We start from the raw sequence: 27,639 nt of genomic DNA, 5'->3' as shown, positions 1-27,639 counted from the left end.
GAGGGTGCCCCAGCCCTGGAGCACTGCCCTCCTGTCAGGGCTGGGGTTTTGGGGTCAGGGCACATGCAGGGCTCACAGTGGGGGCTGCAGACAGAGCTGAGGCAAATAACCTCACATTGGGTCATATATACAGGACACAGGAGGGGACATGTGCTAGATGCCTGTGGACACCTTACACTGCCTGGAAGACACATCCTGGCAGCCAAAAGCAATGAAATGATGTGGGTCTAAACCTCAGCTGACATCCCAGATCTTTTACTAAATGTCTACAGCATGAGCCTGGAGAGGGAGCTCTTCCCTCAACCAGCTGCACAGCAAAGCAATCCCCAAATGCTCCAGATATTCCAATAACCCAAGAGAAAAATACCTTTATTGCAGAGATGAAGCTGCAGCACTGAGGGCTGGACGACCCACAGACAAATGCAGAGTGAAAAAAATAGCAAGGAATGTAAAGTTCTGCTTGGGAAACTCTTAGAAAGCAGCAATATCGCACATCCTGGTATAAAGTGTTTATTTGAGACTTCACAATTAACACAAAGTCTTCCTGTCAATGCCTTTTTTTTTTTTCATACAGTCAATAAATTTGTATTAATCCCTCCCCCATGCATGATTGCTGTTTATTAATCTAAGCCTTTTTATTTTCATCATGAAAAAATAAAGCGTTTCCCCACCCTTTCACCTGTTCCCTGTACCAGACTGTGCTGCATTACAGAGGAGATGGAGAATGGCTATGCCTACTGTTGGGGCTGAAGTTACTCCATTATTTATTGATTTACTCTTTTTTTTTAACAGAAAGTGTTAAATGAATCAATCACCCAAGAAAAATAAATATATCATAAAGAACCAGAAGCTCTGCAGTATCCCTTTTCTTGCCATCCAGCCCAGTTCAAACACATCCTCTGCCCACGGCAAACCGCTCCGCTCACAGCAACGCTGCCGCCTGCACGTACGGCTGGGAACTTACTCTGGCAAAACCTCTTCCAAAGTACAGCCACAAGCCACAGGAGGTATTTTAGAAGCCAAATTTTTATACCTAGGCAAGAGAGATCCACCTGGAAGCCAATCACCTGCATTCCATTAATGGGCTTTTACTCAAGAGCTATTCAACCTTGTGCTTTTCAGGAAGAATTGGCTAAACACACGCGTGGGCTCAGCCAGAGCCTGGCCTTGGGGAGAGGGGCAGGCAGTATGAAGGGTGTGCATGTTACTCATGGCAGTGGAAGCAAGTTCTTGTATCAATGTCTCTTGGACGTGCATCTCAAATTATGCTGCTCGGTTCGTCTCGCAGTACTTTTGGCACCAGCCTCGCAAATCAGTTATTCAATTGCTCCCCCTGCCTTTTGAGATCTTCCTTGGAAGAGGGCAGAGGGCAAGGAGGCTTTCTCAGAACAGAGACGGTATTGGGTAGGCCGTGAAGGACAAGCCCCATGTTTATGCTTTATTGAAAGACTGTGCAAAAGGGAATACTGCATCAGAAACCGCAGACCATGTTTAATCAGTCCCCAGCCGCTGGATTGGAAACCCACTAACAACCGCTCCGATTGGTTCGTTTGGCTACTTTTTGTTGGTTTCTTTCTTTTTTTTTTTACATAAATAATATAGACCGACAGTATAAACATTTCAGCAACCATTTCTAAAAGACCAGAGGAGCCCTTTTAGGAGCCAAGAAACAACTGCAGGATTCAAATTCCAAAAGTGTCTTTGGAGTCATCGAATCATCAGATTTACACGGCACCCAGTGACAACAACATTCAGTCGAGCTCGATAGGACTGCTGTCTTCCTGACCCTCTTCTGTGTCATCATCTTCCCCAGTTCCCATCAGACTGTTTAAAAGATTTCCTAGAATAAAATACAGGACAGGCAAAATCGTTAGTTTTACATTCTCATCTCAAAAACTTTTAACTAGTTTTTCATCCTGTTACAGTACAGATTTCTGTAAAAAAAAAAAACAAGAGTTTTGAAGTAGAAAAATCTCACCAAGACATCAGTAATTCCACACTGGTTTCCATTAAGAATATTGATTTGAGAAGCTGTACACTATTAGCTGTACACTGATACTGTTCCTTCTCTAAGAATATACTGGAAAAGCCCAAAGTCACATATTTATGTGTTACATAAATACAGAGGGGAAAAAAAAATCCAACCAAAAGAGGAAAAACACATCTCCAGCAGTGAAACTCTCAAAAAGCAGCCACAGTCTGCATCATGCTGTAAAAAATTGTCTGAAACTCAGAGGCACTGATTTAAAAGTGCCTGAATTGCTGAAAAGCAAATTACATATGATAAAAACATGATGTTCATGTTTTTCATCAAACTTTGGCTACCAGTGAACTGATGTTTCTAGGTAAAGCTTCAAGTCACTTAACAAAGAAGCTTAGTTGTCAGGGAAAACATTAATTTTATTCACATTTTATTCAAGAGCCAGGAAATGAAGGCTGAATTTCTCTATTCCATTTCGGTCCTTGTAGAAGGGCAGTATTAATTTCAGAACTTCCTCTTTGGGCACACTCATGTTGTATCAGCACTGATTAGATCTCTACCAAAGCCCCATACTTGGTTTTAGGAAAATCAGTCACTGAATTCAGAGGAAATTAAGGTTTGACACCAGGAAATTAAGCTTTAACACCAGTAAGATGCTTCTTTACATTAGGAAGCTATACCATAATGTCAGAAATTAACCATAAGAGCCTTTTTAGTGCTTCTCCTCAGTGATGAGAAGTCTACAAGCTCCCCCAGACAACTTTCACATGCAACCCATTCATTTTGTATTCCACAGCAGGGGCTGCTCCCACAGGCTATGAAAAGAATTATAAATTCCTTAGAACAGATTATCTGTTTCCAGCACAGGTGTTTTATCCAGGTCACTGATCAAAGCCTGGAGGTACCTACAAAGCAGAGCTTACCTAGCAATCCCCCGTAGGACGAGGTCTGCTTGGGCGGAACTCCGAAGAAAAGCTGTCCTATTCTATCTAGGTACTGTAGGGACACAAGGTGAAAAAAAAAGTCAATTCTTTCATTTACAGGTGGAAATACTATGGGCAGAAGTCACCCACACAAGGTAGATCACCAGCTCTTATCCACAAAGCTGGAGACAACCAGCCACCATTTCCCTATTTCAGGGAGTTAAATCCTGTTTATGAGTAACTCACCTCATTATACATGGGGTCTCTTTTCAGCGAAGGTTGATACTGTTCACACAATACTGTAAATACTGTTAGTTTTCCTCTAGAAAGGAAACAACCAAAAATGTCATCTCAGTTAACAACTGAAAAGGAAACCAAGAATGACATGACAGAAATCAGACTGTACCCATCAACTGCCAACAACAGAAACCAGATGAAGTTTAGCAGTGGTTGCACAAAGGGTGGACCCTTCTCTATCGAAGGATGTTTCTGTGTGTATGTTGTAAAAACAACTGATGCGCTGGTCTTATTTTTTAAGCAGAGAAATCTGAAAAAGGAAAGAGAATGGGGCAAGTTAAAAACAAAGGACAGAGAAATGGTTTCACCACAGAAAAAGGAAAGCCAAAATCTATTTCACTAGTGCATAGAGGCCATCTCAGGCTTGAACTGATGGCAAAACACAACTGGTAGAGATGGAGATCTTTGGGGTTGGCTTGGCCATCAGCTGAAGAAGGGGAAAATCACTACTAGAATACACTGTGGAATAGGCAGGTTGGAAGGGAAAACAGACATTAAATATTAATAAAATGAGTTTAACAAGGATCTAAGCAGATTGTACAGTATAGTTACTAGAAGAGAACATCAATTTTCAAAATATGGAAAGATTGGTTACCCTGTAATTCACATTAACATGATATTCCATCTACTGGTCCAGGATTTACTATGCTGAGTTAAAACTGAATTAAAGACCATTAATTAAACACATCTCCTTTTAGTATGTATCTGTCAGGATTTGTTGACTCTGCCATTCTATTCCACCTCAACATAATATGGCATCAGGATCACTAATAGCTTGACACACATGCCTTAAAGTCTTATAATAAAGCTGCACTTCAAGCTCCCAAGCCATTTGTCCCCAACAGATCAATCCCCCAAACAGATCAAATCCTTGTTCAGGTCCAGTTAATTTAACTGGCAATCTCTGCAAGTCCCATTGGCCTAACAGACCTTTATCTGGGACAAATGCTGACAGCAAGCACTAGGAAGGCTGCCACAAGCCATTTCATTTTTGATGGCAGGCTGGCCTCTAATTCTGCACCCTCACATGTGCAAGGGCTTGGGGCTGTTTTGCCTCACTGCTAGCAAGGAACTGCAATTATTTTCATTAGAGAATAAACTACCATGTAAGATGATTTAACACAGTATTTTACATACAGTAAAGGATGCGGTAGAAGTGCCATATAAACACTGAAAAACTAATCTTTTAACTTCTCCACAGAATTTCTCCCCATAAAATTGAGTCCTGCACATATTGGATTTCCATAAAGGATTTGCTATTGCTCAAAATCACAGCAATCTATAGCAACCAGCTATGGAAAGCAGGACAAATCTGACATGACAGCTCATTGCTGCCAAAAGAGAGACAAACTTGCTCTCACCTCCTCCCTCTCCCCCAACACCTACTCTCTCCCTGACTCCCTGCCACACAGTCCTGTCTCCACCTCCTCCTCAGACTCCTCCATGAGCTGCTTTCCCTGCCTGAAGAAGCCATCAGCTGATTAAACACAGTAAAACTGGCTTTGTCAACCTTCATTCTACATGAGCTCTGCAAAAACACACAATAGCTTGCATTCCCACCTCCTACAACATAAATGACTAAAATGAGAGCCAGCAGCAACTCTGTCAAGGCAAGAGCCATCAAACTGCTGCTCACAGACCAGGCTGACCATGACAAATTGCCTCTTAGGACCTGAGTGAGAGCAAGTTCTGCGCTAAATACAGGGCCTGCTTGAGTCCAGTATTTGTAAGAACATAGAGATAAGCCCTAACTAGACATAAAGTAGCGTTAATAGAGCTAAGTATTGTGCTTTCAGGGTTAAACAGATTACATTCATTATTCAGGCAATTAACGTAATTTCAGGTTTGACCTTAATACGCTATTTTACTTTTTTTCTCCCCAGTCTGACGAATTTAACACCTGAGTTTACAGACAGTTTTCTCCTGTTGTTGTTCTGGCCAGTTTCACAGTTTCTTGTGCAAAGGCTGTGTGGTTAAATTAGATTGGTCCCACACATAATGTCATCTCAGCAAAATGGTTCAAAAGAAGTTTAACACCTACTGTAGTACTGCCTGAGCTACAAACATGTCCACCTCACTGCGGTATCCGCGGGACGAGGAGTATTCCACCAGCATATTTGCACAGCCCTCACCATCTGTCGAGTGCAAGAAGTGATACCGAGATTCACTATAGTTTTGCTCTAGAAAAAGAAAAAGGAAAAGGCTTTTAAGAAATCAGTTCAGTGTACCCGAACATAAAAACAAATTTATTAAGCTTGTACTTTGTTAGCTGGCAAAAGAACAAGAGTTATGAGTGTGGTATATAAACAAGACAATTGGTAAAAGGTCTCTAAGTTACAGACAATTTATAAATACAGACAATTTATATAATAATAAATTTTACCCTAAGTACATTTGAACAACTGATATTAAATGCAGTTTACTCAATTACAGCTACTGCTGGCTTCAACTTTGGTCATATAATTTCCTCTAAGTGAATGTTGACACCTGATGTGCTATCACCAGTGTTTAGGACAGGAATCAAGAAACTATATTATTAGCCCATGTGCACCATGAAGTCAAATAGCACATTCAGCATTCTTCTTTCATTTCCCATTTTTAGCTTAGCATACCCTTCCTAAAAACTAAAATCACTTCCATATGCTGAATAGAACAGCAATTATGCAGGAAAAATGGTGTAAGAAATGGCAATAACTTGTTAGAACCTGAAGCAAGGGACTGTGCAAAATCACTGCAATGACAAAACTGGATAGCTGCTGATCTTTTGAATTTCAAAGCTTTCTTTTAAAAATCCTGGCCTTTTGTGGTGAAACTCAAAAGGCTACAGACTAAGAAAATGTAGGCATCTTGCTCTTCAAGAAACGGGGAGCAGACGGCTACAAAATGAGGACTTTTACTTTCAGAATGTAACTGTTTCTTATCCTAATTGTAGCAGCCTCTAACTTGAATGCTGTGAGAAAAATCCTCCCTTTGTGGCTGGCAGGAGCCATCAGGCTAACAGAAATCCCAGGAGAGCAGCTAGGGAATTGGCTACAGCACACAGAGAGGCTGCAACATTGACCATTATTGGGTCAGAGTTGTTACATGAAACCACTGTCATCACTTGGACGCTACTGAAAAATGTAAAATAAACAATCATCTTGCAGTTATCCATGAGAAACCACAGAAAAAATGGCATGTATTCAGCTGTTCTCAGTCACCTTTGTTATGTTTTGAACACAAGACTGTAAATACTGGCTATCATCCACAAGTAAAATAACTACTAATAGCATTTTTGTGTTTCTCTTACATCGCATCACAAGGGATAAAATGGCTCATAAATCAAAGGCAACAGCATTCATTTTGAAATAACCCTGCTAACCAACTTCTCAAAAAGTACTTAATTACAGTCCAAAGACTGTTTTGGATGCCAGGTGATGTATTTCAATCTTTGTCATGTTTGTGCAGGATTTAAAAACAAAAAACCTGGCCAACAGAACATCTTTTCTCCCTGGCAATTTTCCTCCTAATGACACAATCAAACTATGTCTGAAGGACCAACCTGCCTTTTACAGAGAGCCTTACAGCACTTGTGTTATGGATTTTGCACTAATATAGAGCTAAAGACCCTTTTTTTTTTTTTCCTGTAGCATTAAGAAGACAATAATGCAAAAATCAGATAATAGCCGAATTCAACCAATCATTTCCATCTCTGCTTCCTTAGATTATTCCCAAAGCAGATCTCTCATAACACCTTGCTTTCAACATTTTCAAAGGAAAACACAGAAAAGCCAGTTGATTTTTCTTACCTTTCCACAAGGTAATAGCTAGTAACTGGTGTAGTTTTGGATGTCCAAGTTTTCCCGATCCCCCACTGGACCATTTTAGTGCTCTGGATACGAAAGCCACTCTTTCAGGAGAATTTGGATCCATTAAACTAAACAATTTAGCCAAGTTTTCTAGAAGCAATAAGATTGAAAAATATTTAGCATTAAGAAAAGTAAGATGATCTGTTGCTTCTAATGCATCTCTAAGATCCATCTTTAGGACAGGCAGCATGCCCACAAAGTCATGAGGAACCCTTCATTGTCTAATGAAGTTTCCCCCTGTCCATTCCTATGGGGAAGGTAGCCCTTAGCCATGTTGGGAATGTGTCCAAAAAGGATTGCAGTTTTCAAGACTATTAACAAGTCACTGTGAAGGGAAAGCACAACAAATGCCAACAAACCCAGAGCAGAGGTCACCTCACCTAAAAGATCTTCTGCTACTTTTGCATCCGACTTCTCCAGAGACTCCAAAACCAGCATGGACAGGTCAGCAGCACTGTTTTGCTACAAAACAGACACATACTGGCAGTGATGAATGTATCAGGGCATAAAAAGAAACATCAACCAAAATTTTGGCAGCAGCAGGTTTGCTTTTATCAACATCTACAGCTAGGGCACAGTATCAAGTCTCAGTGTTCCTGATAAAAAAATTACAGCAATTTGATGGCATCAAAGAGAAGCCTCCAGGAAAGCAGAACACAGGCATTGTTTGGATGCTCACAAACACTACTGCTGCATGTTCCAGCTTGGCATAATCCTTCTTTGTGGAGAAAGGCTCAACAAAGAGATAAAACAAAAGATTGCAAAGCAATTACCCCAAACATTTACCACTGAGAATTTACCATTTGTCTCCCAAAATCTTAGAAGTAACAACCCCCTGCCCCCAAGCCATACACACAAAACCAGTGACTTACCTGATTATGACTGAAGAACAGTAAAGCCCCTGAATACATTAGTTCTCTTGCTTCTGCATGTTTTCCTTGTGACATATACCTGAAAAAAATAGCAATACCATGATAAAAAATACCACTAGGTTAGTTGTGTATGCTTAAAGTTATTTAAAGGATTTAAATAACTTTATTATTTATTATAAAGTTATTTAAAGGATTAAAAGATTGCTAAAATTTAAAATAAAGACAAGGGATTTGTTTTTAAATCAGGTTAGTTTCAATAATGATGTAGCTTGAACTGCAAGTTGCAATTAGTTTTCAGCTCGAGACCTGGTGGAATAAAACAAAGAATGTAAGAATGAAAATGGAAAAAGCTACAAATATGTTTGGGGCTGGAAAAAGAAAAGGGAATGAACCCCAGACTTCAACTGAGCAAAAGATGCCAAGGTACTGAGCCTCTACCAAAGCTGTCCCAGTCAAACAATTTTTGGAATAACTCCTGGAGAGTTCACTGACCCTTCCACTGATCTAAATTTCTCTGACCCCTCTGCCAGGGGACATCAGCCTGTCCTAATCCTCTGTTGAACCACAGGAGCTCGTCTCTCACGGGTTCGACAGTGAGATAAGCACAGCCAGCAGGAATCACCATAAAACAAAATATCATTCTTCAAAACACACCTTCCACCTTTCTCACGACTTAACAAAGAAATAAAGAATTTGCTCCCAGTGGTTACCCCAGGATCTCTTTCCACAGAGCTGTGATTGCAGCCTCCTGCACATCATCCTGTCAGTAACTACAGCTCTTGGAGAGCCACAGCTCTAGCTTATGAACACAGCATTTCCCATAAAGCAGTTTAGGTGTGGCAGGGTTTCCAAATTCCATTTCTCTGAACTGCTACTCAAAAAGTCATAGTTCTCAGTAGCTGATTTGCTCATATCAGCAGAGATAAGTGGCAGCTCTACCCCTAGCACCTGCAGTTTGGTTTGGTCTCTGTGACACACCTGGGCTGTGCCTGTGTCACCCCTTTCTGTTCCTGGGGCTCAGGGCAGCCCCCAGGCTGTTCCAAAGCCCAGGAGTGCCTGTGGGTAACAGAGAGGTTGGTGGTTCTAGGGGTGAAGCAGTCAGGGGGTGGTGGGACAGCAGGACATTGTGGCCATGGAGGGTCACACCAAACAAAGGAACAACCAGAGCATCCCAAACCTCTTGTGCTGTGCCCCAGATTCCTGTCACATGTGTGTCCCCCGGGGACAGGCCCTACTGGTAACATCACACAGACAACAAACAAGGGAGGAGACACTCCTCCCATCCTCTCATAAACTCTGAGAAACCCCAAGGTCTTTTATCCAAAACAGAACTGAAATAATGGAAGGCAAGACAGCAGTGCTTTGAAACAATCCTCAACAACCTGGATTTGCAATCACCATGGTAAATGTGAATTAAATGAATCTGTAGCTCCAACACTTTTATAGTTGGGCTCCCATCCAGGTTTGCTTCTAGGAGTTGGACTCAGCATGGATCCACTTCCACAAATTCTACGTCCAGTAGATTCACAATGCTATAAGGAAGCTCATAATCTAAGAATTATTACAGAAGATACTAAAAGATGCTGAAAACAATTTTACGATATAAAATACATCTTAAAGAGCTGGGGATTTTCAAAGAACTGTTATCAGAAAAGTTTCTTAATAAAAATAAATTGATGACATTGCTCTAAATGGAATTTAAAACAAGAGAAATCCTGGAACACATTATTTATAGCAGAAAAAATGACCTACAAGTATCAGGGAAATAGAAATGGATGTAACAAGGATATTACACTTTGAAGAGTGACTCAGTTACCAAATCATGAAGAGAGAAGAGTTCAGTCCAGACAGCCTGGGGAGTAACAAACACCACCAGCTCAGGTGTGTCAGCTCAGGGTAGCTCAGGGTTTGGCAGGAACAGCAGTTTTCCACCTGCTCCGTGGATCTTGGAGGGATAATAAGTCTGCAGGAGGCAGGCTTATGGTAATCTTTCCTCCTCCACTTCCCCTCCTCCACTCTAAAATACATCTCAGTGCATGAAACTGAGTCAGGATTTCAAGTTTACCCTCTGACAGATGAGACAAATGTTTCATAGGACAGTGTGTTTAAAAGGAATAAGCACGAGCTATCCCAATCACAGTTCCAGAGCTCAGGTCATCCCAATCTGCATTAATGTGTCTGAAAAGATGCTGATTTTTATCACATTTTACAGAGGATTGACAAGACTACCCAGCCATGTAAATGTCACCTTTTCATTTAACTGAACACATCCTTTCACTTGTATTTAAAATAGAAAAGGCAGGATCTTTGATTCCAAATTAATTCAGGGAGGCTTGAGTATGTGAGTTAATACATCCAGAAGACTGGAGAAGTGACCTCCTGAGCTAAGACTTCTCACACCACTGCAGACACCACATCACATAATCCCTACTATAAAATAGGCCAGGCTTGGTCTTAAATTTAGATTTATTCTCAAATACAATTTAAGTCTTAAGGCCTGGATGGTGCCTTGCTGATCCCATCAGAGGGGTTATGGAAGAACAAACTGATTTACTGTGATGGTGCAGGGCAGGGCAGGCTGTCTGATGTACACCGGGAACACAGGTAGGATTATGCACCAAGGACTTTCTTCCCCACTTTCTGCCATGACTGCTGTTTTTCTGTGCTTACCCATAGGCCTGTTCTCATCCTAACACAAATGAGGTCTGAGGATAGGAGACACAAGACACAGGACAGAGAGGGTGGTCCAGCTTTGGACCTCTCACTTCAAGAAAGACACTGAGAGGCTGGAACATGTACAGAGAAGAGCAGTGGAGCTGGTGAAGAGTCCAGAGCATGAGTCTGATGAGGAGCAGCTGAGGGAGCTGGAGGACTCAGCTTGGACAAAAGGAGGCTCAGGAAGGACCCTTCTCTCTACATCTGAAAGGAGGTTGGAGCCATGTGCTCTTCCAGGCAGCAGGTGACAGGATGACAGGAAATGGCTTTAACAGGAGGTTCAGGTCTGACATTGGGAGAAATTTCTTCACAGAAGGGGTGGTGAAGCATTGGAACTGGGCCCAGCGGCCCAGGGAGGTGGTGGAGTCATGTTCCCTAGAAGGGTTCGAGAAACAACCAGATGTGACACTTAGTGCCACTGTCCATTTGACAGGTGATGAAAGCCAAAAGTTGGACCTGATGCCATCAGAGGTCTTTTCCAACCTAATTGATTCTGTGAAGCCATATTTCCATCCTGTCCTCTCCCAGCAGAACCACAAGTAAATAAAGCTGGGACCAACTGAGGAATCCCCTACAACAAACACCTTCTTCTGTGCTCCTGCAAGCAAGGGATGAGAGAAAGGGTGACCCCTGCAAGTTGCAGTGGACATGAAAAACTAAGCCTAAAAATGCTTTGCAATAAAAACAATTTCCTAATGACAAAAGAGACAGTAGTAACACTTCTGAACAAATGCCCAGGCCTACTCTACTTAATCACTGTCACGTACACAAATACTACACCAAGTGGAATTTATTCCAAAAAAGCTCCTCCGTGCAGGCGATCCTGGCCAATCTGAGAGTTGCCTCTTTCGGACCCTCCACCAGGGTGACCGTGCCGTGCAACAAAGTAGCCCTATGTCCCGGCTGGGCAACAATCAACCTTCAAACCCCGAATCCGTCACTGCGCGGCACCTGACATTTACACCGAGCTGGCAGAGCAGCGCCTGTGCGGGGCTCAGCTCCAGCACGGCCCCGGGACACGGGGCGAGCCCCGGCCCGAGCGCCAGGGGAGACAAGCCGAGTTCATCCCGCTGTTCGGGGGGCTTCACTCTGCCTCCAGAGAACGTGGGGCCACCGAGAGGCGTTGGGGGACGGGGGACCGAAACTCCGCTCTGCCCGTGACCTCTGGGCACCGTGACGCAACACCCCCCGCGCGTCACCGGACAGTGGCCGGGCCGGCGGGGCACGGACCGGGCCGGGCGCGGGGCTGGCCTCCAAAGGCCGGCGAGCAGCGGCTCCACCGCCCGCCCGAGGCGCTGACTGAGCCGGCGGGGCCGGGGAAGGTGACGCGGCCGAGCCGGGCCGAACCCGGGGCCGCCGCTCCTCGGCCCGGGCCGGGCCCCGCTTGGGCCAGAGCCGCGCACCCGCCCCACCCCGCCCCCCTGCGGACCAATCAGGGAGCGGGACTCGGAGATGGACAGGCGCGCCGGCCAATGGGAACCGGCCGTGGGCGCGGCGGGCGGCAGCGGGGGAGAGTGCGTGGGAAGGCTCTGGAAGGCCGGGCGGGGGAGGGGCGGCGCGGCGGGCCCGGCGCGGCCCTACCTGAAAAAGAGCGTCCGGTACATCTGGTGCGCCTCGTAGTAGTCGCCCTTCTCGACGCTGGCGCGCAGCTTGCCCTCCACGCGCTGCACGCCGCCGCGGTTCCTGCCGCCGCCGCCTTTCGCGGCTTCCTGCTCCGCCGCCATGATCGCCGCCGCCATCAGCGCGGAGGACGGGGAGGGGAGGCGGGGGCCGGGCGCATGCGCACGCAGCCCCGGCGCCCCGCTGCCCGGCTTCCGCCCGTTCGGACGGCGGCCCGCGAGGCTCAGCCCGCGCGGCTGCGCGCGGCTCCCCAGCGGTAACGGCAGCGTGAGAGGAACCCCCGGGATTCGAGCGGTGCACGACCGGCCCTGGAGCGCACAACAGAGCAGGAAACTGCAGAGTAATGTTAAAAAGTAACAAAAATCAAGGAATGATTGATGGAGCGCCGGTAATCAGACTGGGTAAGGACTGCTCTGGCTCAGGGATCTAGGCAAGGCTCAGAAACAGGAGTTAAACCAAGCCCCCCCCGCCCTTCACACAGCTGAAAGTCAGCCAGCAAGGAAGCACTTTTTTCCCAAATAAAAAAAGCTGCACTTTTTTCCCAAATCTCCAGCTCTGATCTTTATCTACCAGCCACACGCTGCTTCTGGACCTGCCCTTTAAAGCTTTGTGACCCTGCTCTTTGTAAAAACCTGAGCGAAATCCACCCCCCGGCCCCAGCTCAGGCCAATGTTGAAATCACAATGTTTCCTCACTTATTTAAGCAGCTGGTTAAAAAAAAAAATGCAGAAAAGAGGCTTTATTTCTTGTTTCAAGTATTACATGCACCTTCAAAAATTAAAACTCTTTATTTAAACATCTCAATAGCATCTTGTCAGTTTGGAGGCAGCAAAGAATAACAGACATTTTGAAAAGCATTTACAAAAATACATTGCACAAAGTCCTATCTTGCTTTTTTAAAAATAAGTTAGTGTTATTCAAAATATTCCCCCCCCAGCTACCTAATTTCAATTTATACAGGATAATTCTAATTTTAAATATGTAACCTATAATATGAAAACACCTGTACAGTGTCATCTACTCCTCTGCGTAGGCCATAGGTTCTGTCTCTAGGACGAGTGAAAAACAGTTCTTCACATGGAGACTTTTTGTATTTCAAACATTCGAGGACTGTTGTGCAACATACATAACTCAATTCAGAAAACCAGTCAGCAGGTCCATGTGGTAACAGTTCTGTGTAACTACAAAATGCACTAGAACAGCAAGATAAAAATTCTGCATACAAGTGAATTTCAGGAATCTTTTCTGAAAAGGATCTTCAAAACAGCAAGGCTAAGGGGGGGAATAAGCAGTTTCATCTTGTTCTACGTGGAAATGTTGTCTCCAAGAGCAACTCTACTCATCTGGTACCCGACTAAGGCTGGTGGGGAGGATCAGGAATGCCCGTGTTTGCACACAGCAGCGCTGAGCTTGAGTCCCTCTTGTAAATGTGACGCAGCAAGAATTCCTTCAGGCTTGTTCTCCACACACTGAATTCTCACAGTACATTTATGGAGTATAACAATCAACCAGTCTAAGGAAATCTTGTCCCAAAGAGATCACTTTTGCCAAACTAAGGTAGTTCAACTGCTGTACAGCAGTGTTTACTGAGCAATTCAGCAGGCTTATCAGCTCCGAGCCAGTCAGTCAGTACATCAAGGTCGATTTGGGATTGACACTAAAAAAAGAACAAACTGGCCAAGTTGCCATGGTAAAAACCCTTAAAATAACTTCAGTTACTTAAAGTTATCCCTGACTTTTAGAGCAATTTGCAGCCACAAATTACAGTAAAGCATTCTCAGTCGCTGGTGTTTAAACTGGTTTTGGTTGTGTTAGCTTTCCCTGACAGTAGTATTTATTATATTCAACATGTAGCAAAGAAGCCCTTTTGGAGCCACCAAAAAGGTCAAAACCAACTGTCAACTGAAAGACACCTTTAGCCACAGTCAGAGTTCAAAATGTACCACAGTTTTTGGCTTATGGTGCCAAGCTAGCAGTTAAGTCCTGGATAAAAAAGAACAGATTCCTAGTTGCAGAAAGTGTGGTTTATTCTTTAAAAAAAACCTATACATTCATTTGTAATAAAATATGTATCACCTGTTTGCCAACTGGGCTTTACGAACCAGAGCTGTTTGCATGCATTATTTCTCTCAGCATGGACAAAGAAATATGAAGCAAACTGGCAATTACAAGCTGAGCCTTAGAGCAAATAAAAATTGGAGTTTATACATTTCTGCTGACAGTCTTCTGCCTTTATCAGAGGATCAATAGTTCTGCAGTGTGCATCTTGCATCCTCGTCCTTTACAGATTCCAGTGTTGTAGGCTTCCCAGTATATACAGATTAGGAACAAAATGTACAAAGCAGCCACCCCCAGCTGTAGTGTGGATTACTCGGCAGGTTTCCCGTGCACTCTGAACCGATAAAGGCAGGTGTACTCTGCATGGCCCCAGTTAGAGAAAATCCTCAGCTCCACTATTTGGAATGCGTCTTCATTTTTCTCCTGGAGAAGGAAAATGCAAACAGACAAACCAGTGTCAGAGCTCTGGCATCAACAGCTGCAGCTTTCTTAGTTATTAATGACTATTGGTATTTGCAGGAACCCAAGTTATACCTTGCGAATTTTCTGTTCCTTTGAACAGAACCTTCCTTGCCTTATAATTATTTGTGAGTCTGAAGCAGCAATAGACTCTTCCCATGTTTAGCAACTTCCCACTATTTGTATCCACATAGCAACAAACCTTCCTCCCTTCTCTTCTATTTAGGCCATAGGTTTTGAGGCAGAGGTATATACTTTTTACCTCAGCTCCTAGAGTGCCCAGGTGAGAATAAGGCCTTTTCCCTTCACTGTTCATTGCATACAAGTGTAGAAAATAAAAGTAACTTTCTCCTAACACTTTAAATCTTATAATCTAGACTTACTATCACTGGAAACATCTGCAGTGGTTCTCCATCTTGATCATAGACATACTCTCCTAGAAGCTTGCCTTCTTCTTGATATTCATCATCCAGACCCTATAACAACAGGATAAAGATTTTTGCTTCAATCAAATTTCCAATCAAACCTGAACTAGAAGCATGCCTACACACACAGTATCAAGTGACAGCACTTGAAGGTCTATCAAGCCAGGATCAGAATGTTTCCCATGTAATTTAAAGTTCAAGCACAGCTCTGTATTCCAGTTTCCTGCCTTGTAAATAGTTGTGCTGTTTATGTGCTTTCATGGTCAAACCCTTTAATTTCCATGGCTAAACCCATATCAGAGTGTACAATATAAACTGCTCAGGACAAATGAGAGAACATCAAGGCTGAAGTCAAGATTTAGATGATTGCAGGTGACTGCTGTAGCATTTAGAAAATCCTGACAAAGTTCTCAAATGTCATAACCACTCTCTGATACACTCTGTGGTCTGTTCTGTTCTGAAATCCTGCCTACACAACTGTGGTGCTGGGTAAAATGGATTAAAAAATTCTTTAAGGCACATCACAGACAAGATGCAGAGACAAAATGGGAGGGATAGTGGGTGGAGAGAGGAAGAATGGGAAGGAGGATGAAACAAAGTGTATGAAAGAACTAGATCAAATGAAAAACCATTATCTCCCTCCAAAAGTGTAAACTACTGCATAAAGCAAGAATAAAGAATAACTTGCCCAAAATTAGTTGCAATGCTTCTTTATTCATAACCTCAAAGCTCATAAATAAAAACAAATTCTAAGAGCAATGAGTGAAACAATTTATCATTTTCTTTCTCTTAGCTGTCCTCCCTCAAGTTACTATTTTCCAAGGTATGGAACACAAATATTCTTTCTGTATACAAACAAACATCAACTTAAATTCAGGGACAGACTTACATATACTGAAAAATTCCTAGGAGCACTGGTGATATTTCCTGTTGGTGAAAGAGTTTTTGGTATGTGTTCCAATGTAAAGGCAGTTGGATAGATCTTCATGGAAAGTCTCACCACAAGATAGCCCTGTGATCCTTTGAAAGCCCAGCAGTTTCCTGGATACATGTCCGGCTGCACAGAAGGAAGGTGAAGAGAACAAGATGGGACACAACATAAAACAATGTTAGTGTTTTCTAATTTATTTTTATTGTAATAAAGAGTTGTAATGAATTCCGAGTTCTTAGGGACGGTGCTAAACAGTAAGGGGCAGAAATAATCTCCCTGGTGGACCTTTTCAGAAAGACACCACACTCACCCAAGCTACTGACGTTTTGAAGACCTACCTTGAGATTAGTTCTCAACAGGAACCCTCCCAGCCCTCACACTTTGCATAAGTCCAATGCACCATCCAAGCTTCCCTTGAGTCTCAAGTTTACTAGAGTAGGACTTAAGCTGTGTTCAGGGACTGCCAGAAGAATCTCACTCTTGGGAACTTAGCTCAAAGTACCTGTGCCCCCAATATATTACAGAGATACACCCAAAGAGCCATCCAAAACACTCAAAACAAAATAAAATTGCTGTATTTGTTTACTTGCCCTTTAATTACCTGAATCACCACTCTGGGAGACTGGGAGAAGTACCACAGAGGAATTCCAAAGAGGCTAATTAATGCTGTCTTGGTCTCATAGGTTTCAGAACAGCGAGTACTCAGAACGCTGCCACCTCAAAAAAGATAGGTCAGGTTAGCAGAAATAAAAGTCTTCAAGAAGGAATGAGTAATTAAGGCAGAGATTCATATAAAGCTTAATGAATACCAGATTAAAGATATTGTTAAGATCTAATATTTTTCTGCAGATACAATGCTTCTATCACCTACAATGTTATTTTAAGATCAAGTTAAAGGTTTTTCATTTCTTTCTTATCCAGTTGTAGACATGTTGAGAACTATTCTATTCCTGTCCATGCACACCTAGACTGATGTACAGGCCTGTAAACACCATCACAGATTGTTGCAATCTGATCATCATGCAGCACACAGTAATGCTCTAACCTTTGCTCTTCATTTTAATATTTCTAGTAAACACTACTAAAAGCATGAATAGTAAAAAGTGGTGTTTCCTCTACTATTTACCTCCAGATTCCAAGGCAAAATCCACCATCCCAGTCTTGTCTTGAGAGTAGAGTTTCAGTGCGTTATTTACAATAATCTGTGCTTGCTAGAGGTGTACACGTGCAAGAGAATGGAAGGAAAATATTTTAATAAGATCAAGTGATAAAATAATTGATATTTACGTATCTGTGAAGTTGGAAGTATCTTTTTGATATGCTGCACTTCATCACAAGTCTTTGAAAGCCTCTGTCAAGAAAGGGGCCACTTTTAATGCATGGTTGTTCAAAATACAAGCTCATACTGCATCTTGACTGCTGGTTTTTTTAACTCAGCATTCCTTCTTCCCAAGACCCTGAGCTGAATTTCTTTGGTATATTTGTTTCTTGGGAATTCAATTTTCTAGATAGCACACTTTGAAAAAATGCAAACAGCACTGTTGTTGCACAACAGGCAAAAATCAATGCTGCAAGAATACACTCAATTTTCTGCAGTTCTCCTCATTTCAACTGATGCTTCTCACATCTCCTAAAAGCATTAACATTTATGTCGGCAGTCATGCTCCTCAAAATGCCCATGAACAAACTCTTTCCAGTTTTAGTTGAACTTTTGAGATTTTAAACTCACCGCTTCTGTGATTCCAGAAATCCCTGCATTAGTCACAGCATTTGTAACTACTTCAGATGTTACTTTTTGGTTTGTTACAGACATATGGAGTGTAATATTCTTGAGGATCTGCAACTCAAGATCCCGCAGCAAAGTCTGTAGATCACTTTTGCTAACAAAATTGGAGGTAAGCCACTGGAGAAGTGAATCAGGGAAGTCTTCTTGTTGATCACCAAAAAGCATTAGCTTGACGGATTCTTTGACCTGGGCATCTACCTAGTAGAAGACATTAATAATTATAATTATTAGTTTTTATAAATATGCATAAAAATATACAACAGACATAGCTAGACCATTATCACTAGTCATTATTTAAGTAAAAGTTGATAATCCATCAATATTTATTGTTCTTTGGTTGACTACATTCCAGTCAGAACTTTTAAAAGGCTTCAAAAGAACTTAGGCAGGATTTTTTAGAAATAATGTTCAGATAACAAACCTAACTTGCTTTTACACAAGTTTCTTTTCCATATTTCCATGGGTTAGCAAAATACATCAACAAAGTACTGTACAGAGAACTGCCACTACATCATAACTTACAAGCAAACCCCTGCCATTATAGAAAACAAGCAATAGACTCCTCTCTAGTAAAGTGTTATGCACTAATGGAAAAATTCACAGTAACCCTACATAAAACACTGTCACTCTAAGGTTAATACTACCCCCAGGTAACTGATTTCAGTGCATTTCAAGATAGTGAACAAAACCAAGTAATATCAAATTTTACTGGGAGAGTTAGAGAAGCTGCAGAACCTACTTTTTCATGAATGACATCCATTTTCTCACAACTTGTCTTCACACTTTCCCCAGGTAACAGCTCCGATTTCATATAAGCCAGATCTAGTTCTAGCTTTTTAATTTTGGACATAAGGAGACTGTATTGATCATCATCTCTGACAAAAACAAGAAATCAATCATTAGGAAAGAGTAGCTGGAATCATCCCATCAAATTCCAAAGGTGTGAGAATATACTTGTATAACAAAAAGTGCTCTCCTAGTTAATTGCTCATCACAACACACACAGTGAACTCACAGTTGTAACATATTGTTACTTAAGGCATACTCAGAACTAATATACTCAAAGGAAAGTATTTTGAAGTAATGGAAAAATCCAGCAGTGATGACTTCAGATTATCATCAGACTGACGAGTCAATTAATAGATTTTGGGGAATTTAAGGGCTTCTGGCAAACCAGACAAACTTTGTGTGAGTTTGCCACAGGTTTGAGTGAGCCTCAGGCTACCTCACTCAAACCAGAGTAACTCCAGTGGCAGTGCTGAGTTACAAACAGCAGCTCATATATGACCAACATAGATCAGTGTCCAGTGAATGCTATGGAAAAAAGTCTCAACCATCATTCTAAAGTCATTTCACATTTAATTCTAATTTAAATGGAAATTCAGCAAATAAGCCAAAAAACAAGAGAAAAAAATTAGAATTTATATAGTTCAAAAATTTAAATAAAAACCCATAAATTTTAATAAAAGCCCATCAAAAGTAGTTACTGTATATTTCACTAAATGATCTTAAGGAAAACAAATGCATGTATAGGAGGATGAGAAGTCCCTCATTCTCCTCCATTATATAAATAGTTTTTTTCTAATGAAAGTGCAGTTGAAGGGTTGCCCCCACATTGGAGGAGGGTCCTGTGCTGATGTTCAGCATCACAGATGAAATCCAGTACAAGACAGAAGTGTTTCTGCTGACAATAGAACCTCTCAGGGTCAGTTAACTGTCACAAGATAAGCATCACTGTCAGTTGGCATCAGGAGTGAAAATGCAAAATATATTTGAAAAGTGCTTATACCTCACTGATTTTGATTTGGCTAGGTTGAACTCCTTCTGGATGTCCTAAAAAATACAAAAGTTAAGTTTTAACATACACAAAGAAACTCAAGTAACAGAAAAAGGATAAAGAAAGTTACATGAAAATAAATTTTAGCACCACCTGTATGGGATTGTGCTCACAATTATGTTTGTGCCTCTGTATATTAAAGTTTCATTCCAAATAGAACCTGTCTCAGTGGTCAAGGGAATAATTTTTAAACTTTGGAATGAAACCGTCTCCAAGAAAAGGGAGCAAAAACACAAACAAGTTTTGAGACTTAGGGAACTGTAATAGCCAGAGTAAAGGAAACTGCTGTTTGGAACAGCAAATAAAAAAACTCAGTATGTTTTATCAAGAGGTTACAAATAGAACAAGTCAGCAAAGCTCACTGTCAATACCTTGGATTCAGCTGCGAGTTTTCTAAGAAGGTCTTCCAGCGTCTGGATGCGCAACTCATGTTCTTTATGTAAAGCCAGGAAGTCAGTCTTAAAAGAGGGAAGAAAAAGGGGGTGTATTTTCTTTTGGAGTACAAATACCATAATTGATATTTTCTGCCCAGTGTACTTTTCTTTCCATTCTGTGAATGTTTAAGTGATTTATCCTGCAGGTAGTGTGAGAAATTACAGAATCTGTAATAAATACAGAAGTCTGATTTAGCTGTAGTAGGGACTACATACAGGGAAGTTTATCACTAAATCCCTGCTTTTTCACTAGTCCTTCCTATAGTCTTCTTTATCTGTATGGAAACAGGATAAATCAAACAGCTTTTCAGCAATGCTGGAATCTACTTTAGGCCACCTCTCTGGAATTAATCCTTTATTGTCAGCAATTGTTGTTATTGTCAGCAATAACAAAGGAGGAACAAATGCCCACAACTTCTCCATGGCCCGTACTACCTATCGGTTATTTCTAGAGCAGAAAAATAATCCTCCAGTCAAATTGCACACAATCCACATCAGTAAAACACAACATTCCTATCAGTATCAGGAAACATCAATAACCGACTGTCTTACCTTTTCCTCCAATTTCATATCTTTAAGATATTGACTCATCACATTTTTTATTAAATTCAATGTTTCACTTCTGTCACTCATTGTGGCAACCTGATCTTGAAGATTCTGAAGCAGGCTCATCACCTTGTTATACTCTTTGTTTCGGTCATGGCATCTGTCGGACATGAAGGCCATTTGCTTTTCCAGCTCACTTATGCGACCAAAGTCAAAGATATTTATGGTATCCTAAAGTATAAAGATGATGTCTTAATACGTAAAAATCAACTTATTTACCTTATTCTTGTTCAGCAAATAGTTATTGCAAAATATTGAAGACATGGGAGTTAAGAGGACTTAAAATATACACTTATACTTAAAAGTTCTTCCCTAAACTGTCTTCCCTTACCTTTGGAGGTTGCACAGAATGAAAAGAATCATCTTGTGGTTCAGGAACATGAACAGAATCATCTGTTCTCTGTATTCTGTCAATTTTTGTCCAGTTTAATGGAGGTAATAATGAAATGAAACTATTAAGCCCCCAGAACCACAAACCTAAAACAGAAACAAAAAAGCAACATGTGTTCAAAAGAATTCTCCCTTCCAACTGCTGATATCTACAAATAGTCTTTTTAAGGACACAGCTATCTTCAGTTTGCAAGGCAAGTGCCACACAATGGACAATGCTCCAGTCTAAACAAAAATCACCACAAGTCAGCTTTAAAATTTTTCAATCAAGCACTCAAGAATATTAGGGAACAGCCATCCTAACACTCACACCATTGTGAGGAAGGCAACTTGCACTTACATATATCATGGTACAAGCCTAGACTCATACTACTGCTTCCCTGGACCTTGGTAACATTTGCTGATTAAGACGGGCAACGTTTCCTGAAGGCAAATGTAAATGCTGTTTTTTTCTCCATGGAAAATATGTTACATTAAACACTTACTACATATCACATTGCGCAAGAGCTAATAAAAGTTGGAGGAAACCTAGGCTTTCATGGAAATAAAATAGCATTTCACAAGATTTGACTTATTTTTGCAATATCTTAGTGGGAAGCAGCAGCATTGTCTACACAGGGTAAATTCTTTCCTTTTTCACCCTTGTACAGAGGACTCTGAATCCCCACTCTAAGTTTCCAAGAAGCTTCATATTCTCCACAAAATAGCTGCAAGGTTTTAAGACTCACAAAGACATAAAACTGCTTTTCAGAAATGGCCCAGCACTTCTGGTAAATACTTCAATTTGCTTCACTTCAAAGTTGACAGCTGGCCTGGAACACTGTCTACTAACCACTCTAAAGTAGTATCTTAAGCAACTAAAACATGCTCTGGAGCAAAGAAAAGACTTTGGATCAGTTGGTAAAATCTTAATCACACTTCTATGGGGACTGACAAAGCCATCAGTACCCAGCCTACTCTTTAATTGCTACTCTTATGAAGAGGAGGTAAAGAAAAATGGACTTTAGTGCATTTACTTCCTCGGCTACTCTTTCTAAAGAGCTCTATGCAATTAAATCAAGGATATTGCTTTCATGACAAGGGGAAAGCTTGCTGACTTGACAGTACTCTGGGAGCTTGAATTACTACCCTGTTCGCAAACAAACTTGATCTTTTTAGTTCTGCATCTTCTTCAAAAATCAACTCAAAAGGCTATTTTGGAGCAGCTATAGTACACACACTGATTTGCATCATAAGTAAACAACTGACATACCTAGTAGAAACAGGAGTGGGATAAGAAACAGTAACCATCTGTAGTTCTTTGGAAAGCACCTAGAAAAAGAGAGGAAAGTTTACAAGAAAGAACGTATTTACCACAATTAATAGTTTTATATTATAACTGGGTAAATAACTTGCTCACAAAACAATTATTTCAAAGGATACACACCTTCTTACAAGAAACACCTTGAGCAAAGACATCAGAGTAACAAGTTGATACCACCCAGTTCTAAGCAATCTGAACATGCCAGAAGCTGCCCTCCCTAGAAGACAAAAGGTGGGAGTGTGAAATGTAATTATTGCAGCACATGTTCAAAGAAACCAAGCAGAAGGACATGCAGCTGTGGCCAACAATGCTTTGCAGAGTGGAGAAATGCATGGATAAGGCAATGCATGCAGCTTATTGACATCTAGATATCACAAATACGACAGCACTGTAACATCAGCTATTCAACAAGGTCAACAGCCATGCAAAGAGATGAAGTGCTCGTTTGTTATGACAATGCTACCTCACTGGAAATTCAGTATTAATGTCTGAACACAAGTTATCACACACTGGAGGCCTCAGTATGCTCCAGGAAACACAGATTAGCAGCAGCAGTTTTTGGTAAGAGGAATAAAAATATAGTAAGTGACTGCCAAACCAAACACACCCTATTATTCTAGACACCCCATATTCAGGGCTATTTACACACTCATTCCCTCATGAAACAAACAGTCTGGTTAGTCTCCTGTAATGCCTGTGAACAGAAATACAGCCTCTCATTAAGCGCATTTTGGTCAATAAAGTAACACATGCGTTTCAGGACAAAAGCTAGAGCACAAGCACAGCTGAATTAGGATAAGCCCCTGCTGTCCCCTCGTTTGCCGAAGAGAACAGGCAATGCACACACACACACACAGATTAGAATAGTAACCTGGAGAAAGAATGGCCAGCCAGAGTAGAGACAACACCTTCTCCGACACAAACCATCCCGTGGCTCCCACTGTTCGCAACACGTGAAGCATAAAGTAACCTGGATTATAACAAATTAACTCCATGTGGTAACAGTCACAAAGGAGCTGAAGGTTCTCTTCAGTACATGCAGTAAAACAGACCCCCTTGCCCACTACATGTTCTGCAGAATTTTAAACCGTACCTTTCAGTAAACTCAAACTTGGTTCTTCACTACTTTAAAGCAAAGCAAGCCACTAATAAATATGTAGTCAAGTAAAACCAAGACAGTTTAGAAACTGAATTCTCACAGACCGAGATAAACAGACTGAACACCAACTGTGCAGTTAGAATATCACTTTTCCAAAATCAAAGTTTACATTTTGTAACATTTATCTAACAATGCCATGCAAAGTGTAGCAGAGACTAGGAAGAGTACTACCACAAAAACAAGCTTTAAGCACATCATTACTTTAAAAGCATCTTGTTTGTTCAGAATTATACACAAAGTTCATTATCTGGGTTACTCTCACAGAAGCGAGAACAATTAAAAATTTAAAATTCCAGTGATGTCTAAGAAATATTGATAAATAATAGAAAGTATTCCCACCTAAAGGTTACAAGCACTAAATTTTCATTAAGCTGAGTGTTCCCAAGGATGTTCAGCAGGATAGTTTTGTATCTCTTAAAGAGAACAAAACTACCACCACCAACTCCCCATTCCAAAAAAACTGTAATAAAATGCTGTAACTTAAAGCCTGCTGAGGCCAACAATTACTATGTCCAAGACTAGGACCAATCTTTCTACAGAACAAACTACACCATATATGTTTAGAAAGTAATCCTACATTTTTAGATTAGCAGATATGTCTGGGTTAATCTGAGGGATTATAGATATACCAACCCAATTTTTGTAAATCATTTTCCTTTGCTGAATAAAGAGCACTCAACAGATCCTTGATGCCTCTGTCATTCAAGCTAGGGAACGCTCATCTCACAGGGTAGATTCTATCCCTATATAAGATTCCTGTAAAAATTGACTATCACTAGAACAAAAATAAAATGTTAAAACCCCTTTATTCAAATAATCTGCGTACCAGTATCTCATACCTTGCTTTCATGTAAAGTCAGCTTTTCAAGCAAGCAAAGTACAGATCTCCCCAAAATGCAATAAATTAACAATCTGACTTGTTCCTTCTAACATGAGGTGCCTATTACCCTGCACCTTGTTTTCACTAATAGATAAGCAGCCTGCCAAGCTCATACAAAAGCCAAAATCAGAACAAGAATTCAGACAGAAGAGGTGTTAAGGAAGTTAGTTGTCTAGACACTTTACATTTTTGCCCTACTTTGATAGATAAAGCAAGGAGAAAAAACCCCAAACACAAAATGTGTGATTAACATTGTGAGTTTGCAATGCAAAATAAAAGCAAACAAAAATGTCCAAGTCAACCTGCAGAAGAAAAGGTGTGCCAAATGGTCCTTGCTACCCTTTTAGCCCATGAGGACTGCATGTGGTCTGTGGTGTGTATTTCAAGATGTTTCTTCCCTTTACAGTCATCACCTGTTGATTGTGGTAACAGTTGATTAATGGGATAAAGCCAGGATCAAGTCAAGACTGTTACAAGATAACTTGTTCAAGTTCTCACATCATCAGTTATCAGCCCAAAAGCTGCTAAGCAAACTTCAGGGGAAGGAAGCTTGCTGAAGGAAATAAATACTACAGTACACCAGGGGATCACCATCCCCTCCACATTTAAGTTGCAAACCAAATATTTACTTCGTAGCTTCTACACTGTTGGGGGGGGCTGTCTGATACTACTATTACAGCAACAACCTGGTGTAGAGCCCAGGACTGAGACTACACCCATCACTGTACTTACATATTGATTCCTCATTCACACCAAGATGACGATCTTCTCTGTAGAACTCCTTTACATTCATGCTTCCACAGTAGTCTGAGTGAGCTGCAACACATCCAAAAATCACACATGGATTCTAATTCTCCAGTTCAAAACCTTTCATATATACAGATTTTAACTTGTTTCACTATTAAAGTCAGACTACTCAAAAGGAAAACTAAAAACTGATTGAGGAAGAAGCCTGCTCTGTGTAATCTTGTTCTTCTTTAAATATCAGGGGGCCTCTTAGTTAAAAAAAATCCTTCTGCTTCTTTTCAGATAGAAAAGTTTGTAAAAAAAAAAACCAACAAACAACCCAACCAACCCTTATCAAATAAATCCCTGTTCGCAACATTCCATCAAATGGGTCAGCCATTCATTATATGTTTGTGTTGATTTTAACAATCTTGTTACAAGAAGGAGAAGAAAGCATGAGCAATTATAAGGCTCTGAGCAGAGAGGAAGAGGAGAGCAAAGTTCTACTCACATGCAAAAATCAGTTATCTTCTGCCTATGGCAATTTAACTTCACTTGTAGATCAGGTATTATAGAAGAGAAAGCACCAAAGAAGAAATGAATGTTTTCAGGGAAAACAAGATGTAGTTTAAAAGTAGTGCAGAGTGATGAGAGCAGTTTGAGTTTTGCAAGACAGATCTAAACAAGCTTTAAGTGTGCAGCAGGTTTAAGGGTGGCAAGAGACCTAAAGACATTGAAAAATTAGAATTTGACCCTATTACCAGAGTTTTTAAAAATCAACTTAAGTTTCCCAATTCAAAAATTACTCTCTACCACTTCTAGTAAAATCAACATGTGGATCTCATATAAAGGAATCTTGATACTTTCAAAGCAGAGGAAAGGTATGAGAAGTGCAGCAGAAGTGAGGTAAGAGTAAAAACTGAGAAAGATAGGAGCCAGCCAAAAGACTATAGAAGAATACCATAGCATCAAAGATGAAGTCCATAAGAAAAAAAACCAAATACACACACTCTGTCTTTGCTTGAAGACCAAGGAAGACAACTGAAAAGGTACCTTTATATTCATAACCCAGCTTCAGCAAAACCATTTGAAATAGATGGACTAATAGTGATGCAAAAGATGCTGCAGTATTTTTGACCAATCGTAGAATCTTACTCATGTAGAAATATGTTCCTCCTAGTGAAAAAAAACAATGTGAATACAAATTATTCATCCATAAAAATATGTACTTCTGTTCTCTGGTCACCATTAGCTTGTGTAGGAGTGAGGACAAAGCAGAGAAAGCTTTTGTTTAGCTAAGAGTATGAAACTTCAGAAAGCGTGGTTTGAAAAGTCTGTATGTATTAGATATTGCATCAAAGCTTTTGTAAGAACTACACACCCTGGGTAATGACTTCAAGGTAAAATGTGTAACTTCAGCAAGAACAGCTTGGCTTAGTGAGAATCTAGAACTCTGAAGAGAAATGAATTCCCTGCTTATGAAACTCAGGATTCCTCACTGATGTGGACTGCTGATCCTGATTTTGGGGTCACAGTTCCAAAGACACTACAGTGTTATTCTGGATCTGAAGGAGTGAGGACTGCTCACCATCTTCCTTGCTGTTACATCAGAGGAAGTTCCTACAGTGGTCTGCCTGAAGTGCTAGAGACACACCCTTCTGCAGCGCCACAGGAACAAAGACAAAATCTACCACTGCCACTGTCCTAGACTCAGCCACATCCCAAAAATCTGCCATGACAGTGTGGGCCCTTCCCCACCCACACACCCCCAGAGTTTGACTCAAACCTCTAGACTCAAGTTAAAAATAATGTACAAAGATGAAGAAAATTCTCTTGTGTGAATACAAACTCAGGAGAACAGAAAGTTTTCATGCAGTGCCATTTTAAGTAGTTGACTATTCAAGTCAAAAGAATTCCACCCTGTGCTACACACTAACTAAAAGGAAATACTTAAGTATTTGAAGTCACATCATATAGCTTAAACAAACTAATTTCCTTCTACTGAAAACAAACTTCATTCAAGACTAACAAACCTACAGAATACTAAATTGGCTCCTTTGCAATTCCAGGTCATTAAAAAACAAATCCTTTGTGGTAACTGAGGACTACCAGTGACCAAGAAATCCAGGTGAAAGAGGCAGGCAGACACAGGCAAGACAATGAGGAAAACAATCCACTGAATGGAGATTGTCTTGGAAAGGCAGAGTCTTATTTATACAGACTCAGTTTTTTAAGTTTTTGGAATGTAGTCACTCAAGTGACTATTTGGAGTTTTTCCCTTTGGAGTTCAATTTTTCATGTAGTTGAGGTTTAGCTTTTAGAAACACTATAAAAAGCTGCAAAGTTAAAAGAGGAGAAAAAACGGAAGCAGGAAGTAGAAAGCCTTCTC

The 27,639-nt window shown here is 41.0% G+C and overlaps 2 protein-coding genes across 11 annotated transcripts in view; both read right to left on the bottom strand.

Moving 5' to 3' along the window:
• Positions 1-494: 494 nt before the first annotated feature.
• On the bottom strand, positions 495-12,394 carry GET4 (guided entry of tail-anchored proteins factor 4). The gene is made up of 9 exons (XM_005522983.2): positions 12,218-12,394; positions 7,922-8,000; positions 7,430-7,511; positions 6,990-7,139; positions 5,243-5,381; positions 3,311-3,451; positions 3,151-3,226; positions 2,905-2,977; positions 495-1,840 (listed from the first exon to the last, which is right to left on the bottom strand). Exons 1-9 carry the CDS (start codon positions 12,373-12,375, stop codon positions 1,752-1,754), a joined length of 987 nt encoding a protein of 328 aa, XP_005523040.1. The 5' UTR covers positions 12,376-12,394; the 3' UTR covers positions 495-1,751.
• A 631-nt stretch (positions 12,395-13,025) lies between these two features.
• The window catches only part of SUN1 (Sad1 and UNC84 domain containing 1), a 33,592-nt gene continuing 18,978 nt past the window's right edge, over positions 13,026-27,639 (bottom strand). For 8 of the 10 annotated variants that reach the window (XM_014252588.2, XM_014252586.2, XM_088063943.1 and 5 more), the window contains 17 exons: positions 26,304-26,426; positions 25,257-25,340; positions 24,827-24,937; positions 23,357-23,455; positions 22,609-22,702; positions 22,435-22,493; positions 21,124-21,269; positions 20,739-20,963; positions 20,124-20,210; positions 19,705-19,748; positions 18,655-18,790; positions 17,859-18,113; positions 17,256-17,340; positions 16,731-16,846; positions 16,088-16,255; positions 15,157-15,249; positions 13,026-14,737 (listed from right to left, as the gene is read on the bottom strand). In XM_014252588.2, the coding sequence (XP_014108063.2) occupies positions 14,624-14,737; positions 15,157-15,249; positions 16,088-16,255; positions 16,731-16,846; positions 17,256-17,340; positions 17,859-18,113; positions 18,655-18,790; positions 19,705-19,748; positions 20,124-20,210; positions 20,739-20,963; positions 21,124-21,269; positions 22,435-22,493; positions 22,609-22,702; positions 23,357-23,455; positions 24,827-24,937; positions 25,257-25,340; positions 26,304-26,426 (2,039 nt within the window). In that variant the 3' untranslated portion in view covers positions 13,026-14,623. The remainder of the gene's footprint in view (positions 14,738-15,156; positions 15,250-16,087; positions 16,256-16,730; positions 16,847-17,255; positions 17,341-17,858; positions 18,114-18,654; positions 18,791-19,704; positions 19,749-20,123; positions 20,211-20,738; positions 20,964-21,123; positions 21,270-22,434; positions 22,494-22,608; positions 22,703-23,356; positions 23,456-24,826; positions 24,938-25,256; positions 25,341-26,303; positions 26,427-27,639) is intronic. The other 2 variants (XM_014252585.2, XM_088063946.1) reach the window with 2 other exon arrangements.

This window comes from Pseudopodoces humilis, chromosome 18 (genome assembly GCF_049639895.1).
Source record: "Pseudopodoces humilis isolate 2021_Gansu_Grassland_sample_001 chromosome 18, ASM4963989v1, whole genome shotgun sequence".
In the NCBI taxonomy this organism is placed as follows: domain Eukaryota; kingdom Metazoa; phylum Chordata; class Aves; order Passeriformes; family Paridae; genus Pseudopodoces; species Pseudopodoces humilis.
The sequence above is the reverse complement of the archived record's forward strand: the minus strand, read 5'-3'. Positions and strand labels throughout refer to the sequence as shown.